The 22,218-nt window shown below is 36.4% G+C and overlaps 1 protein-coding gene across 3 annotated transcripts in view; it reads left to right on the forward strand.

The window, feature by feature from the left end:
* sema3b (sema domain, immunoglobulin domain (Ig), short basic domain, secreted, (semaphorin) 3B) overlaps window positions 1–11,261 on the forward strand; it is a 98,602-nt gene extending 87,341 nt beyond the window's left edge. For all 3 annotated transcript variants that reach the window (XM_038294081.1, XM_038294083.1, XM_038294082.1), the window contains exons 12-18: window positions 1,055–1,274; window positions 1,355–1,446; window positions 2,352–2,393; window positions 2,773–2,930; window positions 3,019–3,074; window positions 5,023–5,162; window positions 6,588–11,261. In XM_038294081.1, coding sequence (XP_038150009.1) covers window positions 1,055–1,274; window positions 1,355–1,446; window positions 2,352–2,393; window positions 2,773–2,930; window positions 3,019–3,074; window positions 5,023–5,162; window positions 6,588–7,097 — 1,218 coding nt within the window. In that variant the 3' untranslated portion in view covers window positions 7,098–11,261. The remainder of the gene's footprint in view (window positions 1–1,054; window positions 1,275–1,354; window positions 1,447–2,351; window positions 2,394–2,772; window positions 2,931–3,018; window positions 3,075–5,022; window positions 5,163–6,587) is intronic.
* Window positions 11,262–22,218: the final 10,957 nt, after the last annotated feature.

Raw genomic sequence — 22,218 nt, forward strand, 5'->3', positions numbered from 1 at the left:
AAACGTTGCTGTTTGTATCACTCATACAAGCTTACTATCCAAAAGAAGATTTCCACCTCACCGGTGAGTGAATATGGGGATGAGCACGTAGGACGGCCTTACGTAAACACATCACCAGATGATTGACAATTAGGAGGACCACTTATTTTGATGATCCACCTGGAAAAAGAGCATCCTCCACTATACCTTTAAATATCATGCTTACTAGCTAACAGATATTAGACTCTGACACATTGCATATATTTATCAATCATAGATATTGTGATTAAATTAAACAAGTTATTAATATTAAAAAAAGATGCTCAATTGATTCTTATCTTTTCTCCCAGTTGCCTGAAGAAATAGCAGTTATTTCATAACTGCAGTTTGATTGCTCCCATATTCTAAGAGAGAAAGAAGAGAATAAAAATGCTGATAAGGGTTGAATTTACATGATAGACTGATCAACAAATCAAAGATGTACTTCTGTTGAGTGAAAAAGCTATTCTGAGCTTTTTTTTTTCCAAATAGCCCTCTTTAGTCAGAGTTTTTTCTATATACTAAAGATCTAAACTTGTTCAATGTAACCAAAAGACAAGCTTATCTAGGCCTATGCAAAAATTAATTTTGTTTCTTTGGATTTTAGATGCAGAACCTTAATCAAGGCTTGTGCAGTAGTTAAGCTGTACCAGCGTAATGTGTCAAGTTTCTTCAAATAAAAGCACAGAAGCAATAACCTAATTAGTTTTAAGCTAAGTTGTCCAAAGGTGCTAAAGTGCCCCTAAGTATGGAGAAAAATCCTGGACTGGAATTTTAATTAAAGAGAGAAGCTGGACTCTGACCTGGAGTAATTCTCTTCCAAGTCCTTGACAACCCTCACACCATAATGACCTCACTGGGGCACTACCGGAGTTTAGTGCAACTTGAGTTTTGTTTTTTCCCACTTGAATAAAGCTACACTAAAAATAGGTTTCTATGGAATTGATGAAGTTATATAAACATATTTTTTTTATGTTTCAAGTTGTTGCAAAATATTTCTAGGAATGAAATCCAGGCTCTCCTTTCCTTCCATTAGTGTCCCAGTAAGACATTTGGGAGCTTTGAGTCCACGAAGGGTTTCCCGGATGATGTGATCCAGTTTGCCCGTCACCACCCTCTGATGTACAACCCCGTGTACCCAATGAGTCGACGACCTGTTTTTGTTAGAACCAATGTAGACTACAGCTTCACACAGATCGTGGTGGACAGAGTCAACGCTGCTGATGGACAGTATGATGTAATGTTCATCGGAACAGGTAACAGCTTATTCTTTGCTTTACATTTATTTTTAACTAAGGTGAAAATGATGTTAAGATCATTTCATGTGGTATTTCAGACAAAGGAACAGTATTAAAGGTGATCAGTGTTCCCAAGGAGAGCTGGAACAACATGGAAGAACTTTTACTGGAAGAGCTGGAGGTCTTCAAAGTAAGAATTCAATAGAAATGTTTAATATCTTGTGCATTAAAGGGGACATCTATTTTTTATTTCATGGTTTCACTTAACCTAAGCTGTCATCTTAATTCAGTTCATCTGAATGGTGGGTTTATTTTCCCCAGCGTACTTTCAACTATAGTCATACTTTTATTTCATGATAGTTTTTATCTATAGAGAAAGAATAACCCCAAAGTCAAAATGAAGTTAAAAGTTGTTCTGGATTTATTCTACAAGATATTACACCATTTATTACACAGTGACAACACTACAGCAGTTTTCACTTACACGTTGATAAGGTGAATGTTAATATTATTATTTGATAAATGTGGAGGATTAGTCAGGTCAAAGGTTGATTTAGATGCAGAATACTTGAAGCTGTGCAGTGATAGTTTAAAATCAACCAGTAGGGATAGGAAGCAGCAGAAAATCTCACTTGTCTACATATCATTAGTATACTTTGTGAGTGCTCATCTACTCCACAATAAAGAGGCTGTTAAAATTTTAAGGGAACTCTCCGTCCCAGCAGTTAAGCGTTTTATGTACATCTAGTTATTTTCCCAACAAATTAGACCTATAATGCTACACATCCAATGAATGGAAATTAAATAAAAAACTAAGTTACATTTGACTGCGTCACTGAGAAAACAAAGGTTACTTTCAATGGTTTTGCTATTACAGGGTGTATATAATTTTAAATATAGACGTTTAAAACTTTATGTTTGAATTTTCAGCTTGTTTAGTCACCTAATATTTTTACTAATACAGGACATTTTTAGAACCTTACTCTCTGCAAGAGTTTATTTTACCTAAAGAAATAAAACAGACTACTACAGAATGGGATTTTTAAAAATCTATTTCAAATGTACAAATGTCCGTTCTTCCTTCCTTTACTGTAGGATGCCTCATCTGTCATCAACATGCAGATCTCCTCCAAAAGGGTAAGTTTGGTTTGATAATAATAAAAAAATGAAAACATTTGAATGGCTGTTTAATGTGTAAAGTGAATATGAAAATAATATATACGGTACTGATAAATAATAATGAAAAATAAGCTCATAAGCTGACAACCTCGGATTATATGTTGGAAAAAAACAAACAGGAAAAAAAGAGAGCTCTCTAAAGCCCTACTAAATCTGAACAGTTATAGAGAGTGCACCTCAAATTACCTGAAGGCATCTTAAATTATCACTGTTACAGACAACTAACCCATTTGATTTATGACCCACAACAGGTCTAGCCTTTTTAACCCTGAGAGGCAAAACTGTCTTCAGGCTTTTCTGTCAAAAATATCCAACTTGTCTTTGCTTGTTTTTACAGCAACAGCTGTATGTCGGCTCGGACACAGGAATTGCCCAAGTCCCTCTTCACCGCTGCAGCGTTTATGGGAAGGCCTGTGCTGAGTGCTGCCTGGCCCGAGACCCGTACTGCGCTTGGGACGGAACTTCTTGTACTCGCTATCTGCCAAATACAAAGAGGTCTGTGACAAGTCCATGACACAAGTATGGAGAGAAACATGAAAAAAGTCAATAAATTGCTGCAACCAGAATGTTTTTTTCCTTTCAGACGTTTCCGTCGACAGGATGTGAGGAATGGAGACCCTAACACCCTTTGCTCAGGAGGTAAGGTTACAACACTTATAATACTGAATGCTGAAGGTTTAATAATTCACAGAGCTTCCAAACAGAATACACTGAATGATGGGCTCAGATTTTAGCAATCTTTTTTGTTTTCCCAAATAGAATAAAGCTTTGACTAAAAACGTTGTTTTTTTGTTTTTTTTAAAAAAACTGTGTGTAGAATGTTTAGCTCAGGGAATTTTAAGAGTTCATACATCTTGTTTTGATGTGCTTTTTCTAAGTTCCAAGATTATCATCTTAAGGAAGAAAACTGATTTTAAATTTAAAATCATTGTTTAGTTTAAACTCACCTGGTTCAAGTTAGATGAGTCCAACTTTTTGATGTTTGAATGTGTATTTTATTAAATGCAATCCCAGTCTAAAAGAATTAAAATAGCCCTTTAGATGCCAAAAATGACCAAACCAGATACCAACTTTATTGTGGTTTGCAGTTATGGTTAGCCAGTTATGCTAATCTTTTTTTCTTATGCCTTCTCAAACATTTATCCCAGAGATATTTTAACAATGATGTGGGCTTCTTTAAAGTTTAAATAGCTGAATGTTGCTTGCCAATCAGACAAGCAAGGTTGTTCAAGTTTCCCCTTAACAACAACTTGCATTAAGGTGAGTCCAGCCAGGTCAAAAAAAAAAATTTAAAAAATAGAAAAATAAGCAAATAAACAAATAACATACATAGTTTATCCCAAACCATTATTTGCTCAGTTTGCATCTCCAATCGAAACCAACCATCAGTTCATATATTATAAAATTTAGATTTAAAAAATAAACGTTCACCTTTCAAGACTGACATTTATTTACCATTTAGTATGCGCCAATGTTGCTATTTTGCACCATCTGCTTACTTCTCTCCTGTTCTCTTTGCTTACATCACGTTTTATTATGGATTACTAAAGCAGCTGCGTTTATTTACATGTTTTGATGAGAAGGATGAGTGTGCATATTCATTTAGTTAATTCAGAACACTGCTGTAGAGCAGTTTTATTAGTTTATGCTGTAAAGAGCTATTCTCTTTCCCTTGAAGTAACTATGCAGAGATTTGTAAAATGAAACTTCACTTTAATAAATTAAAAGGATCATTGTGTTGTGATATTATGAGATTTTCTGACATAAGACCTTGTTAAACCTTGTTTATTAATGTATTATTTTGTCACAAAAAGAACATACTATTGAATATAACAGGTGTTAGTCTGAAGAGCTCCACATCTAGGGAGGAAAGCCATTCCTGATCCTGCTTTGACGCGTGAAACATTTTTGCATTTGATGTCTTACTGTCCTCGTAGACAAAGGCAGTGAAAAAATAATTGACCTCTGTTGACATTTGTCCTTCTAGACAACAAAGCAAGCATTCTGCCTATATCTGTGTTTCTGCAATACAATTAAATCAGGCTAATCACTCCAGCTGAAAGAGCTCCTGGGTAATACGATTACATCATGTGGCAAGAGAGCCACGTACCAAGTTAAACTAATGAAGGTCAGTGTAATTGTCTTGATGTGACTGGACTGGCCCCAACGTGCAGATCTGTCTGTTTATCAGGTTGCACACAATTGTTTCCCCTTTAAGCGGCATACCAGCGCATCTGGGGTTTTAGCCTCCTTTGCTGAGCCTGTCTTTCTTTTTCCAGTTATTTTAGCTGAAGTTTAAGAGCAGTGGGTGTAATCAAGTACTGTAAAGACATTAGTTGTTAAAATATATTAACAATTCTTCTCACTGATAGGAAATAATGGAAAGGAAGCTCTTATAAAAGTAATAGTCTTTTTTCTTCACATGAACTGTCATACAGGTAAAAGTTTTTTTTTTTTTTTTTTTTTTCTCAAATGTCCTTTTCAACACATAGGCCAATGTAAGGATATTTTCATGCTTACGAGGTATTGTTTTCTTTTATGATATTAAGTGAACCTGTAATATGTGTGTCTCTGCTGCCCCCTTCAGACCACCACAAGCACCATGTTGCAGAGAAGACCCTGTATGGAGTTGAGGGAAGCAGCACTTTTTTGGAGTGTATTCCCAAATCCCTTCAGGCCAAAGTCACCTGGACCTACCAGAAACATCCACAAAACCCCCGAGAAGAGGTGAGAGGGGAAGGATGAGGACTATAAAATATAGTATTGATGCTGCCTGAAGTCATAATAATGTTTTCTAATCACGAAATTATGCCATTTATTAACTTTTGATCTATCCTTTTGTTTTCTGGTAAGTAGGATTAATCTCCCATGGTGTCTATAAACTATAACTAACTGACCAACCAAAGGGTACTGACAAAATTGGGTTTTATAAGTGCATTATTTAAAAAAGTTGTTCAGAAAAAGATGGTCATTTGTTTTATTTTCAAAATAATATGCAAATATGAGACCAATGGTATATATATGTACCTTTTTTACATTTTGCTAAGTTTCAACCAGCCATTTTATTGTATTTTGTCAGAGCTGTAATTGATAGACCTTCAAATAGTAATGAATATGAAATGGAAAGAAAAGGAGTTCCTTTTTTTTTTAAACCATGGTGGTGGCAGCATCATTTTGTGGATACATTTTTCTTTCTGCAGGTTAGAGAAGCTTGCAGAGCTCATGAGCCTAGATGTAAAGCCAGCCACAACATAGAGATTGAGAATAAACCATATTTATGTATTAGAATGATTTGAAGTCCAGAACTGAATCCAATTGATAATTTGAGGGAAAATCTAAGTTTGCTGCTCACTTCAACAAATCTGGCATTAAGCTATTGACCAAAGATGAATGGACAAGAATTTCTCTATCCACAAATACAAAGGTGAAGATTCAATTTTTGCTTTTTGCTTGGTGCCAATTGCTCCAAATAATATCTTATGGTAGTTTAAATGGATTGAATTTGTATCCATAGATATAATCTGTTAAATCAATGCGTGTCGAAAGATTGAAAATAAGTTACATACATTTTAATTTCTCATTTAGAATAAAATGCTATTAGCAAGGTTAATTTGTTACTTTAGTCGGTTAAAAAAAATGGTTGATTGCATTAAGTGTGGAAAACAGTATACAATCATTTGCAGCAATAGCTCCTTCAGTGGTGTCCAGTTGGAAGGTTAAACACAAAGGATCCAATTTGTCTTCTATAGAGAGAGAATGTAGAGATATTGAAAACCAAAGATCAGCGTATCATCCCCTCCAGAAGAGAGAATGTAAATAAATAGAAGCGTTATACAAGTTTTATCGATAAAGTTTTAAGCTAAGTCTTAATAACACAAGGTAACATAAATAATAGAAGGTATAACCTCTGCTTTCATTGCAGCAACTAATGTCAAAACAAATGGATTTAATACAAATTCATCACACTCTTTGTTTTTTTCAGTCATTAAATGTTTCACAGCCATTCATCATTTTCCTCCCATTTAGAAATGTATGCTAATTTTTGTTGGTCTGTTACATAAAATCCAAAAAAGTAGATCAGAAGTTACTGATACAATGTGCTGAAACCTTAAAACACTGAGAGCTGAACTGAAGTATACTTGTTGCCCTTAGGTACGTCTTGATGAGCGCATCCTCCATACAGAAAGAGGCCTCCTAATTCGCCGGGTCCTAAAGAGGGATGCTGGAGTCTACCAGTGCCATGCTATGGAGCACGGATTCACACAGACATTACTGGGCATCACTCTAGAAGTAGTACCATCAACATCTTCTGTCTCCAAACTACACTCTGACGCTCCTGTACGGCTAGATCCTCGCAGCGCAGGTGGTTCCTCACTAACCAATCAAAAGTTTTGGTACCGGGATTTCATGCAGCTGGTGGACCACCCTAACCTCAGCACTGTCGACCAAATCTGTGAGCAAGTTTGGGCACGAAAGCATGCCAGTGCTGACCAGGGTGCAAAGAGTTTTCCTTCTCCAAGGAAGGAGATCCTGCCTTCGGGTCCTGCTGTTCGGCCATCCAGTAAGAAGTGGAAGCATTTCCAGGAGATAAGAAAGGGGAGAAACCGCAGGACCCATGATGGGAAACGAAGCCCTCGGGCACCGCGCAGTGCAGGGGACTAATGACGAAAAGAGACAGATAAAAGCGTGAAGGAGGAGAATGAAAAATAGTAACTCAGACACCAGATACTCATGGAGGTGTTCACTCATGCAAATACACACCTAAAGACATGCACACACACGCACACACAACACCTCCTGTATTGTGTTTATTTATCTATGGATGCCACCACTATATGGTACACCATTCCCATGATTCCTCCTCCTCGTGACCAGCTCCCTGCATGTGCTGCCTTACTGCCCATACTGATTCTGCACGATCCCTTTACACTGCTTCACTAGGATAGTCAATTGTACTAGAAAATACTCGAATGGAAACACAGCGTTATGAGGCAATAAACTGACACAAGTCTAAAGCTTTTCCTACAAGCCATCTAAACCACTTTAATGGTTTGTGGATCATTGCTCTCTGGACAACACCACTCATTAACAGTCCCAAAGGTTTGGATAATCTCTCCTCAAGGTATAATATTTCCTTAAGTGACTTAAATGTGGACAGAATGATAATGGTGACAACTGGAACACGATGCAAAAGTGTAGTCTTCAACTGAGAAACAATAAATGTGTTTAAATGTGCATGCATGTTTCATTAACATTTGTAGCAACCTGAGTATTCGATGAACATCTGTGGCCCCCTATCCAGGATCGTTACTCGTCCTTGGTGTAAATCACACAATGGACCCATAAAGATATGCCAGCACCTGTAGAGCACATCATTTGTTGTGAAAGTGTTGTTGGGTTTGGTTGGTTTTTATTTTTTTTGGAGCTGCTTTCATTGGCACATTGAAGTGCGTCGGCATATTCGACTGACTCAAACGAGTGATGCACTTCTCAGGTTTTTCTGTTTGATTACTGATTTGTAAAGCTTTGATCTGCAAGAATTTTTGCCAATGCCTATTTTTGTTCAAAGTTGTGTTTAGATTACAAAACCAAGAACAACTTACCCAGAACCTTTTATTTGAAAACATATTTTTACTACAATCTTCATTTCAGCTTTATTTACGAAATTCCACAATTGAACTTAAGGGGTATCAGTGAAGGTTTTCCTCATGGCTGTGGGCGATAGCTGTTTCCAACTCAGAATTAAAAGCTCGATTTTTAGCAATACAAATTTAACAAGTTGGTCAGTCACAGGGGCAACATTTTATAACCTTTATGAAGGCAATATAAAGTACATCACAAGGCATAGATGTTTCACATTTTAAAATGATATGCAGAAAATAAATACAGCCAGCTGTCATTACCACCTGGTGTTTTCGCAAACCCAAGAGTCTAGGCATTTTTATTTTTTATCCACAAATATTTAATGAAAAATAGCAGAGACCTGCCCATCAGAGACCAGACATGTCCTGAAGATAGGAATCCATGGTAGTTATAGTTAACTTTATCTGTTCCACTGAGAATTAATAGTAAAAAAAAAGAAAAATACTGCCTCAAATGGATTTCCCCCCCCCCCCCCCCCCCACCCCCCCGCCCCAAAATCACTTGGTGGTTGTACAGTACGATCATTTGTGGTTAAAGTTAACAGGATATATAAGACATGTATCATTTTAACTAGGAATAGTCTACAGTTATAATAATTTACATTATAATGTTTAATAAGGTGAACGTTCAAAAATATCAGTCACAGAAAAACTGAGTACTCCCCTTTCACTAAACTCAATATAAAATCACTGCCTCCTCATCAGGGTCTATTTCTATGATACTTTCTACCCTGGTAAAAATGGGAGTAATAATGGCCCCAGAAAACAATAGTTATTTTTAAAGCTTCCTATAGTGGAAGCAATCCTAAAGAATTATAATAACCAATATTTAAATATTGTTATTTCAAACCTTCTGCAAACAGCAGCTTAATTAAATCATACTGTGTGAGAGAGTGGTCACTGTACAATGGGGTTGTAACGTTTTCTTTTAGAGGGACCTGAAATGAATACATTGATGACATTTTTAACTATTTTAAGCACCTTAGGAACAAACTCACAATTAGCATTTCACTAAAAGTTATTGGAAGCAATTTCCCAACAGACAACTCTCGGCATGTTGAGTCTTTTAAAAATATATATTTATTAGCGTTTGATACTTTTTGTGGTTCCCTTTCAGTTTTCAACACTAAGGAAAGTTGGTTTTTCTTCATTTAGTAACAGCTTCTACATTAAAGACTGATTTAGTATTGTGCATTCAATGAGAGATTTTTTATTTTTTTTTACACCAACTGATTAATAAAGCTGGGCTGGTCAAGCAGAAAATATGAGTAGAGATCACCAGATGATTCCTTTGTGCATCTCTGCTTAAAATATTTACTACAATCAGTGCATTTCATCCTAGTTAGGAGCAATTCATAACCGGCCTCTGGTTGTTATATTGCATTAAAACCACTCGAAAAAAGGAGGGACAAAATGTCATATTGCATTGAAATACAAGAGTGCTAAGATGTTTTCAGAAAACAATCAAAGCAGGAAGAAACAGTCAAATATATAAATGAATAATAATAACATAATAATTTGAAAATGCAACATGGAGTCAAATAAGGGTACATAGCTTGGAGTGGCATTGCAGAGTATGTAAAGACATTTCAGAAATAATCTACAACAACTATTACATTTACTTTACAACCCTACATTGTTAGTGATACATAGACCTGCAGGCAATTAAGTGACTATGAGGTTTATTGGTTAGCACATTGAACTTCCCACATTGCATTGTTTAGCAAAAGAGAGAGAAAAATCTCACACTGTTTGTAATAACTATTTATGTAGAGTTTCAGTCAATTAGATCATTAATTGCAGCTTAATTAAGGATCTCAACTCTAGTTAAAGGACAGTTAGGACTTTAAGGTCTTCCTTTTTGATGTCTTAGTCTATAGATGTTTCATTTGTATAGAGAGCCAACATGTGTTGGTTGTTCATGCTAACATGGTGTGTGTAGCCTGTCCCCTTGTGTTCTTTGCCTGAACAGGCTCAGATGATGAGCTTTTCTGTGGTACTTTGGTATATCATATTCTGTATGCAAGAAAGAAACAGGTGGGTATTTTAGATGAAATTGTGCTTTTATGTTTTACAGTTATGAAATCTTTTATGTATCATCTGTTTTGTTTTGTGCTGCTACCACCAAATAACATGATTCTAATGAAATTATTTTAACTTTGTACATTCATCCCAGTTAAAAAGCAAGGCAGCACAACCTGGGTCTATTGTGGGGATTGTAGATGTATTATATCAGTGTCATTGTTATTTATATGCCCTTTTTTTTAGATGTGTAATTAACTCTTCCAATTAAAATGAATGACAATGCCTATACCTAGGGACACTCAGCATTTTGATACCATTTGGTAGGGGTCAAGACTAACTTTGAATGGCTAAAAAAGCAGACTTTAATCGATTAAGAATGTGGCTGATTGGTGCATTACATAAATCTAAAGTGCATCTTTGAGGTCCGTGGAGCCAGTTCAGCTAAATACTTACACCAATATTAAAGCAGCAGTGGTGTCAAACATGCGTGAGTATCCCTTTTCAGCCAGCTGTTGTTTTGTGTTTGAACTTGCATGACTAATGTTCGTAGCTGATGCATTTGACAATGACATGGTGGCAAGAGAGAGAGAGGTAAAGAAAGCACAGTTTTATTCCTACGTATTTATATGGAAAGATAAGCTGAGAGGTTTTGAATTCTTTTGTTTTCCTTATACTTGTAGATTTACTTTTTTTAGTGGTCATGTTCTTCTGGCATTTACTTGTTTTTGGCATTTTCTGGTACCTTACAGCCAATGGGAAATATTTTTTTCCTGGAGACACTATCCAACTAAAGTCCTTTGTTGTTCTAAAAGCCCTCTCTTCTAAAACTTCCTTATATATCCCATTCTATGTGATGCAGCGATTTCCAAAAGCTCACAACCAGAAGCTTTTGTGTTTGTATGACTGACTGTGTGTGTCTGTGTGAGAGTGTAAAATGTTCACTTGAACTCGATTTGCATCTTCTGTCTGACTGTTTTTGTGGACAACAGAGCTCTATATAATGGCAAAGGTACAGTGGTGTGTGTAGGGAGGTCTGTAGTCTGAAAGTCTGAGGTGAAAGGCCAAAGTTGATGTGGTGTACTGTAATATTCCTGGGTCTTTGTGAAATGTCATGTCAGATTTTTTTGATTAATACAATAAAAATATGCAGTTACTTTAAGATTTTCTTGACTTCTTTTAAACACCATACTCAATTAAATGCTCATTCAATACACTTAAACTGTGTTTGTTTTTGTTTTTTGTTAAATGAAAAAGAGGGTTTTTTACTCTAGCCAGCATTAAGTCATTGTGTACAACTGGAAGTTACATTGCTTTGTTTGCACATACTTTCTTTTCTCTGTTTCTACCCGAGAATTATTTTTGAGGCCTATCCCTGTGCTGACAATAAATGAGAGTCAGGACACCACATATAAAGGAGGCACAGGTGTAAATTTAACAAAAACACTAATACTTGCCTACAAGCGCTTCCTTGTAAGCTCAGGCTCCAGCCTAATTGCACAGGTCAACACTCTGACCTGAGCAAATCATCATATAAGTCTCTACATTTAAAGCTCTAAATCAAATGATGCCCTCACCTTCCAGTCAAACTGCAAACCTCCTACACCCCTTCACCACCTTTATTCATCTTTTCTCCCTATCGCTTCCATCATTTTTCAGCCTTCATTCCACCAGCAGGGTGAGAGCCTGGGGGCGAAAGAGCCCCCTAACCCAGATCTACCCGTTCACGCACATCTACTGTATTCAACACTAACACTTTGTGCAGGGTCTTAGCTTCACAGACTTTCTTCATGTCAATAAAACTTTCTGACTGCGTTTTTTTTTTTCTCCAGGTTGAAAAATGTAATGTAACTCACCACTCACTTTATTAGGTAGGCCCCTTTTGCCCTTAAAACTGCCTTAATCCATCTTGGCATGGTACTGGACATTTTCCTCAAAGAGATTGGTTGTTATTGACATGACAGCTGCACCCAGATGCTGCATACTTGTTGGCTGCACATTGATTATGCAAATCCCACCACATCCCATGGGTGCCCCACATGATTGCGATCTAGTGAATGTGGAGGCCATTTCAGTGCAGTGCATTCATTGTTTTATTAATGAAACCACTTGGAGATGATTCACGCTTTATGACTAGGAGGGCTATCATGCTGGAAGTCAGCCTCAGAAGAAGGGTACACTGTGGTTATAAAGGGAGGGACCTGGTCCGCAACTATATTCAGGTACTCTGTGGAGTTGACACAATGGTCTATTGGTACTAAGGGGCCCCAAGTCTGACAAGAAAATATCCCCCACACCATTACGACACCACCGGTCTGAACTGTTTTTTACAAAACAGGATGCATTGACGCCAAATTCTGACCTTACCATCCGCATGTTGCAGCAGAAATCGAGAATCATCAGACCAGGCAACGTTTTTGCAATAATATATTGTCCAATTTTGGTGAGTGTGTGCCAGTTGCAGCCTCTGCATCCTGTTTGTAGCTGACAAAAGTGAAAAACTGTGTGTTATTCTGCTGCTGCAGCCCATTCACCTCAAAATTCGATATGTTGGGAATTCAGAGATGCTCCTCTGCATACCCTTGGTTATAAAGAGCGGTTACACTCAGTCTGGGCATTATCCTATGACCTTCGGCATCAACAAGGTATTTATGCCCACAGAACTGCAGCTCACTGGATATCTTCTTTTTTGGATCATTCTCATTAAATTCTAGAAATGGTTGTTTCTTAAACAGTGTTTAAAAATCCCAACAGATGAGCAGCTTCTGAAATACTCCAACCAGCCTATATGAAATAGACAAACATACACATTTAAAGTCACTTAAAACACCTCATTCTGTTGCTCGATTTGAACTACACTAGATCATCTTGACCATGTTTACATGCATGAATGCGCTGGGTTTCTGCCATGTGATTGGCTGATTAGAAAATTGCATTAACAACTGGTTGGGTAGGTGTACCTAATAAAGTGGCAGGTGAGTGTAACATACCATAACATACAAATATAAAAGGAAGTATGAGTACCTAAAATCTACATACTTGAAAGCATCTAAAAACCACCTCAGAAACTCTGCATGGGTTCCAATCCAATTGCTGCTAATCACTGTCTGATCAAGTCATGCTTTTCAACAGATTAGAATACCATCAATTTAACCTGTCTCAAAAAACTCAACTGGATGCATTTCCTGGGCTTCAGTTCAGCTTTCAACACCATCATTCCACAGCATCTGATAGGTAAACTGGAACAGCTGGGCTTCAATATACACCTTTGCAATTGGCTGCTAGGCTTCGTCACAAACAGACCTCAGTCAGCCAGGGTTGGAAAGAACACCTCTGATGTCATCACCCCAAGCACAGGCTCCCGTCAGGGCTGCGTCCTGAGCCCCCTGCTGTTCACTCTGATAACACACTACTGCGTCCCAAGGTTCACAACCAATCTCATTGTGAAGTTTGCAGACGACACCACTGTGGTGGGCCTGATCAGAGACGACAACAAGCAATAATACAGAAAGAGGGTGGAACAGCTGGTTGACTGGAGCAGAGATAACAGCCTTGATCCTGAACATGGAGAATACGAAGGAGATCATTTTTGACTTCAGGAAGAACGGCATAACATCCTTCCAGTACTCATTAACAGCTCAGCTGCAGAAGTGGTCAGTAGCACCAAATTCCTGGGTGTGCATCACAGACACCCTCACCTGGACTGTAAACACCACCTCACTGGTCAAAAGGGCACAGAAGGGCTTGTACTTCCTACGGAGGATGAGGAGACCCCACCTGCCCCCACCCATCCTCACGAACTTCTACAGAAGCGCCATAGGGAGCGCTCTGACCAGCTGTCTCACTATTTGGTGTGGAGGCTGCAGCGACTCAGACTGGAAGAAAGTGAGAATAGTGGTTAGAACAGCAGTGAAGATCATTGGGGCTCCTCTTCCCTCCTTTAAGACATCTCATCCCAGGGCTGAGTGTCCTGAGCCTGTAACATGATCAGTGACCCCTCACACCCCCACCATGGACTGTTCTCCCTGCTGCCCTCTGCTAAGAGGCTTCACAGCATCCGCTGCAGGTCCAGCAGATTCTGCAATACCTTCTTCCCCACCACCACCAGACTGCTGGACTGTTTAAAAAAATCTCAGTCACAGACTTTGCATCACACTGATAACACCAAACCAAAATAGTGCATATTTACCCCATATATATTTGTCTTGAAATGCTGTAAACTTCCATATCAATGTATTTCATGTGATCATTGCTGCACTTCATGGAATGGAAATATTCTTTCCACTGCTATATGGATATATATGGATATGCAGGACAAACATTTGGTGTGTATGTAGACAAATAAGCTTTTTTTTTAACAGGGAGTTATTTTATTTAGATAAAATGTGATGAAATAGCCAACCCTCTGCTGTATCTTGGACATCAGAGGGCTCTTTCTTGACTTCCACCCTCTTTTGTAAAGGAAAACTTCTTTCCATGAGCTTTCTTCCAGGCTTTAAAAAGAAAAAAAGAAAATTCATCAATGCACATGTTTTTCTTTAGTTTTACTTACATTTTTCTTTTCTTTTTATGGAAGAACTGTATAAGACCAATTGCGGTTAAGTTTCTTTGCTCAAAAGGACAAAACTGCTATTTTGGATAAAGTGAAGTACCTTAAAGGCACTAACATTTAAGTTAACAAAGATTACTACAAAGCTTTCAGACAAAAAAAAAATAATTTTATCTATTCCTACCATGATAGAAACCTAAAAACGGGGGTCTTACCTGAGATTTGCAAAGCTCATTACTCATCCTATCAGAAATCATTCAAACATTTATGAAAGCTACTAATTTGTTGTTTTTGATGTGATGCAACATAATGGCTAAAATGACATAAGTGAAAACTGGCCTGCATAAAATAATGGAAAAAAAGACAGATTTTAAAACAGGATTTTTTCTTTTAATAGAAATGTTCTAACTTTTGCGACAATAGTCTGATAAAGAGTACATTTATATACATGTTTAAGCCAGAATGATCTGACATTCAAAACAATGGCTAACTTCCAGCCATGGCGTCCTGCATGAGCATTGGGGCTTGATCCGTTCATGTGTCAGGGTACGCGCACGGGGTGTGGGACAAGCAGACGACCATGATTGACATGTCATGGAACCAATCGTGTACAACGGACTGTCTTTTGTGATCGCTGGGGGTTATTCATTGATTTCTCACTGTAGCGGGAAACATTTATTTTAGTTTCACTTCCAGACCTTCTATTTCACTGCTTGCTAAGTGACTGTGGAGAGATCTTCAAGCCACATGGTTTAAATGCATTATAAAAGATCTCCTACTGCACCTTTAAAATGATCAGTTTTCTTAATCTGCAAATGATTTTTTTATTTTTTATTTTGTATGTAGAACTAGGAATCAGTTACTTAAAATGAAAAAGGCCTGTGTAAAATTCGCCTCAATATTTGTGGATGGGGACTTCACTCTGTGTAAACCTTATGGAACTGCTTGTCGGTTTAATGATAAATGATAAATAAGTGCTATGTTTATTAAAGAAGTTCTGACTCCATATATGTAACTCTTTACATTGACAGTAAAAATTGGATGTATTACTGCTGATTTTAAGGTTGCCAAAGTTATCCCATTGTTTAAATCTTGTGATCATTGATCTTTAATCATTTATCGCCCCATTTCCCTACTAACTTGTTTTTCAAAACTTTTAGACAAAGTAATTTACCAAAGAATGATTAAACATTCAAATGAATATGATATTATTTAACTTTATTAAAAATGTTTTTGAAAAAATTTTATGAATCGAAATATATGTAGGTCATGCAGGTCTATGCAGCAGGTTTGTTTTTCACACAGTGCACAATAAATTATTTGAGTAAATTATATAACTATGGTTTTAATGGAGATGTATATATATATATATATATATATATATATATATATATATATATATATATATATATATATATATATATATATATATATATATATATATATATATATATATATATATATATATATATATATATATATATATATATATATGCCAGTGAATAATGTGAAGTGAATAAGTGGATCTTTTGTTGTTTATTAATTGCCATGTAAAATAAAAATAAAAACCTATACCAGGTAACTAACTCTATTCCCTTTATTCCTTTTTTAAGCTCTTCCAGTTCAAGTTGCTTTATCAAACAGCTTTGGTGTTTGAAAATTAGGCGTTTTTTTCTGGCAGTGGTTCACATTAATACATTGATGACTTGGAAAGCTACTTTTTAGGCAGATCATCCTTTGCCCCTGGAGTCAGAATTGGAAATTGTGCAAACTTAGGTTTTCCAGCATTTAACACCAAATTAGCATTGTGGATTAGTCTCCAGAGATATAAGTGTGAGAAATGTTTAGTCTTTCTTATTTACTTTTTTGTTTGTTTGTTTTATCTCATAAAATCTCTTTAAAAATGCTCAAGACTTTCAAAAAAACATAGATTAAAGAATGAATGAGAATTCTTTAGGAAGATGTTATATGTTCACATGACTTATCAATGTTAGCCAAAGCTCTTGAAAACAAACCTGGCTTTAATGAGGACGTCTCACCGTATCTGAAGTACAGTACATATTCAGGGATTTTTTCAATTTTCTTAATCAAATCAAGATTAGGCTGCATAACACTTCTGAGCTTTTCCCGAGTTGGTGTATAGATTAGTTGTTTTCTAAAGAAGCAGGAGTAAATTTCTGTCACCCTCCTAGCCGTAGTCGTAAACCTGACATCCTGTAGAGAAGAACAGAATTATATGAGTTATTTTGGATCTAAAAAGGTTTGACAATTGAAAAGAAAGCTGTAAAAAATATGTACTCTGTTACACATTTCCATTTTTTTTTGGCACACATAATGTTTCATTTGATCAAACATATGGCATTATTAGATGACGATGACCCAAGTAAATATATAAAAGCTTTTAAGCTAACATGCCTAAAAAAAACAGATCCGATGTGAAACAATAACTGACCATCACACTACCATTTCCATTTTTTAGTTTTGCCATGATGTTCACAATGATTGCATTTTTTATTTTTTTTTTTTGAAGATCAGAACTCTAAAAAATGCTCTAACGTCACTGACCTGTCTTGGTTGTATTTTGTTCCAGCCTCTGTTCTTCACACATACATGTTAGCAAATGCATCCTGATATTCATTTTTTCCAAGATTCTAAAGATCCCGTTTCCTTACAGAACAGACATGATTCAAACAGATCATGTCAAACATGAACAAACAGAGCTATCTTATCTATTGTATTATTATATTATATTAATATTAAATCTGTTTTTCTTCACCTTCTGTAAGATTTGCATATGTAATTAACCAATTACTCGAACTGCTCTTGATTCTTGAGTTCTTTAGCAGCCACTGTCAAAATAGTTTTTTGATTACTGACAATGTCCGGTTTTATAATACAAACTTGTTTTAACTACACATGACATAGCACTACTAAACATAAAAGAACATTTTAAAGCACTGAGAGACCTCAGTGGAGGTAGATATTGGTGGAGAAGGTCAGACGAATGCCAACCAGCCAGAATGAAGGACATGTCCCTAATTAAAATAGCTGCTTGTTTTACGTTGGATGAAACAAAATCACCCATCCAGAAAGTTACCCTTTTTCCTCGTGGTTCCATGAATCATCGAATGTAATTTTTACCCAGTCTCTTCTGTATTATTGAATCATTAAAAGTACACATTGATGGAGGCCAGTGAGGCCTGGTGGGCATTCGATCTTAACTTTGTTTTTTTTTTAACGATCTCCAGAAGGAGTCATTGAACCGATTTTGGAATACTTTTTGTTCATTGGTTGCTCCCAGAGATTAATCACTGTTTGATACATCCCTGTGGTCGGCTCGACTTCAAAGAGCTTTAAAAATGGCTTCTTCAACCTTGTTCGTATGAATAGATTCCATTAATTCTATTTTTCATCTGTTCTTGAATTTTTTTGTACCAGGGCATATTTAGTTGTTTTTTGACAGCTCCCACAGTAATCAATCCTTCATGTGGCATCAAATAAGTCACTTTGCCATCAGTGTCTTTGAATAAATTTGATGTAAAGTCATCAGAAAGGGCTTTAGGTTCTAATGTTTTTTCTGAGCTGGTATAAAAAGAGGAAATGACTCATCTTCCTGCAAAGAAATCGGAATTTGATTCAGAACAATGACAAAAAGGACTCCATGTTCATAAACTTCACTCGTCTTGATTCAATTATTAAAAACATTTAGAAGTGTCAGCGTTTTCTTACAGTTTCTCACTCTGTAGGATGGGCAAGTCACACTCCAAAGGCAGCGTTCCATCTGGACCGGACTTTAAAGCTGTCCCAACACCTGCATTAGCATCCAATGTATTACTGCTTAAGGACCTTTTGTGCTATGAAACTAAATTTCAATCCTATGATACTATGATTTGTGATTCTAGCTTAGATTTGTGAAAGGGCATTTATGAAAAATCATATTTAATATTTATTCATAAAGGAAAAGTATGATTCTTTGGAACCAATTTAAACTTCATTTTTTAAATTCAACTTAACAAAAACAAATTAAGTGCTTAATGTTAGCATTTAATGACGGTCTGCCAGTTATAACATATTCCTATTTTCTGGCACTATTCTTTCTGTTTTTTACTCTTTTCAGTGTGTCTCCAAACAAAACTTGTTTGGAGTTTGTATTCTATATAGGAAAATCTTTTTCATATCAAAACATTTGACCTTTGAAAACCAGTTCGGGTACACCCCAAGAAAATGTTTTCTTTGTGAAATTTCTATCTTAAGCCTAAAAAGTAGATTTTTAAATTTAAAGCTTTAAAAAAGTAATTAATTACTTCAGTGCAGATTTAAGAATGTTATTTGCTTTTTTTTAAACTTGACAATGCAAAATGAGAAAATGCTGTTTGATATTCAACAGCAAGGCCAATCAATGGTCCTAAACTAATGACAGGAGCAGTCACTGACCCACAGGGATGAAAAAAAGGGGAGCTCTGAATATTTTAGGCTGCCTAAACTAGTTTAAGGTCAATTACCCAACAGAAAAATGAATGAAGCACTACATCTAAACACCCCACCCCCCAAAACAATCACTGAAGATAGACCAGATTTTTGATGCGGCTTTTGCTAATAAATGTACACACATATTTATGATTTGATTATGTTTCATATGAACCTATTGATCAACATAATTTATCCATCAAATGGGTTAAGCAGTTGTTTTTTGATTGCATTGAAGATTCCTAGATACTTTAGAGAGAAACTTTTCCCTACAAAACATAAAAAACTTCCCAAAAGATCATAAATTCTTTATTAGTCCTCCTAAATTATGTTATATTGTTGTGCATGATTAATTTCTTTATTTTGTATGAGTTCTTGGTTAGTGCTCTAACTTTAAACTCAAAGAAGGACATTCTACCAAACCATGTTCCCCAACCCTCAAGCCTGGGGAGGTGTTTAAACAAGATAAATTATATCACATATTTTTTTTTTTGGGGGGTGCATATATATATATATATATATATATATATATATATAGCAGCAGTGCTGTGTCTGTCACTCTGCCAGCTCCCAGATCAGCTTCTCTGATTGGCTGATGTTGCGTGTTGAGCAGCAAAAGTTCAATTTTTCCAACTCCAGCAGCTGCTGCTTGAGCAGCGTGTCCTGCACCTCAGATGCACATTTGCATGAAAACTAGCTGCGTCTGCCTCTATCGTCTGCAGTCTGAACGTAGCATAATGTGGTTCCGTTTTGGCGTTGTAGTTTTCAAAGCAGGTATTTAACTTATTCTATGCAAGAAGACAAATTACAGTTTAAATGTGAGAGGACAGACATCTGAAGTCTTCATTTTCAACACTTGTTAGGTGTGAAAATCTACACATCCAGAGAACTGCAGTGCTAGGATTCAAGTGGAATGGCATTAGGAACATCGATTAATATGCTAACCCTCAACAAGACACAAAAGAAGGAGATGACAGAAACTTGGTAATCAGAACAGTACGTAGTCTCTGCCCATACTTTGACGTACTGATAAATGTACATTTGCACTCAACTTTGTGGTTTTTTTTTCTATTTCTTTCTCCTAGGTAATTCTGGTGGCCAATTCCACTCAACCGATCGAGGCAGATGGCCGCCCGCACTGAGTCTGGTTCTGCTAGAGATTTCCTTTCCACTGTCGCCTTGTGCTTTCTCAGTATGGGGGATTATCTCAAAGTCAAACAATCCACTCATTTAATTTGTATTAAATATGAAAAAACTGTTAAAATGAAAACGACTGTTTGCATCTTTGTGAAGTTGTAGTCAATATAACCTCTATTATGAAATCATTTTAACTTAGATACAGTAAAACAGTAAAACAACTTGGTGATCTTACTCTTTTCTTTTATTCATGTTTTAAACCACCACCCCTTAAGCATTTGTTCACACCCAACTGACTTTCTCTCCTACGTGTTCGTCATTGTCTGTTCATTTGTAGAAGTAGCTGGTAAGAGTGGTTTTACCCTGAAGAATAGCATAGAATATAGTGTTTGCTCAGTATAAGTAGGTTTGCATATCAAGAAAAAATATATAAAAGAACAGTTGAAAGGGAGTAAAAGGGTTTATTTAGAATCTCTTTGGAATAAGGGAAAAAGAACTAGCCACACACACTAAAACATTAGGTTGTTCTCTCTAAATATCTCCTGCAAATATGTATATATAAATATACATTTTTTTGAGAACACATTATTCTGGAGGGAAAAAAATTGAATGGAAATCCAAGTGAATGCAGTCAGATCCTGGGAAGTCTTTGTGAAAGAATACAAGGACAGAACACGAGAAAAAAACCATTGACAGCTCAACAATGGTTAACAGCAAACCACAGGCACAGAGAACAAATAAAAAAAAAACATCCTAGTGGATAAAATCCAGTTGTTCACACAGGAACAGAATCAGCAAGAGATCTAGCAGCAGTTTAAATATCTTCACTTATTTTTTGCTAAAAACGATGTAAAAGGAGGGAATCAAAGAACTGTAAAAAAAAAAAAAACTAAAATTGGAAGGAGCAACAGATACATGTGGAGGGCCAGGAGCAGTCATGGCAATGAGTCAGATAAGGAGAGGAAGGTACCTCCCTGAAAATGTAAGTGACATAATCTGTTCTGTAACATATTGAAAGGAAATGAATTATAAAGGTGAAAAGGTGCTCACTGAAAAATGATGAGTGAAATTATCTACCTAAACACTGGGTTATGAGATAAGACACCATGTTCAAAAAAGTAGATACAGAATTTAATAGCTTCATCTGCTGGATAGCTATGACATGTTGTGTGAACTTAATTGGAGACAACCTGGACACCATTTTTGAAAAAAAAAATCATAGAAAATCTAAACTGGACTACATGTTGATCAGCCCAAAATCTTCTAGGAGAATGTACCATACTAAATTATTTAATTTATGATCTACATCTACTGTATGTAGACTATAAATCAACAGCTTTGTACCTCTTGTGTTGCCCCATTGCTGCTTTTCTCTTCTTGTGTTTTTACAAGCTCTGACCACATGGGGGCAGCAAAGGATTTCCATAAAGATTTCCATAAAGAAAATTTGAATGTTCTGTTATGTGAACAAACCTCTTTCAAGTTTGTGGATAACCTAGAATGATTCCTACTCATGTGTTGTTGTTTTTTATACAAAAAATCCCCTCCTGCTCCATTTCTCACACTTGCTCTTAACCGATGCATTATAGATGCTATAATAGATTTTCATGCAGACACTTTGACATATGAAACAAACACAAATGTACATAAGGTTAAAAAGTGTACCTTGTACCTAAAAGTGAAGCATGAAGCATGGTATGATTCATACCATCGTTCTATCATGAGCTGCCTTCAAGTTCTTACAACTTGAACACACTTTCATACTTATGAATAGTCACATATGTTAAAGTATTCACCTAAATAAGCCCCCCCCCTTCTTCCTTCTTCTGCACACACACACACACACACACACACACACACACACACACACACACACACACACACAGCTTTGTTTTCATGACATAGGGGGACATTTCATTAACTTGCATTTGTTTTATATGGCCTAACCCAGACCCTTACCCTAACT

Source organism: Cyprinodon tularosa, unplaced genomic scaffold (assembly GCF_016077235.1).
Source record: "Cyprinodon tularosa strain WSP-4 unplaced genomic scaffold, ASM1607723v1 ctg333, whole genome shotgun sequence".
Classification (NCBI taxonomy): Eukaryota; Metazoa; Chordata; class Actinopteri; order Cyprinodontiformes; family Cyprinodontidae; genus Cyprinodon; species Cyprinodon tularosa.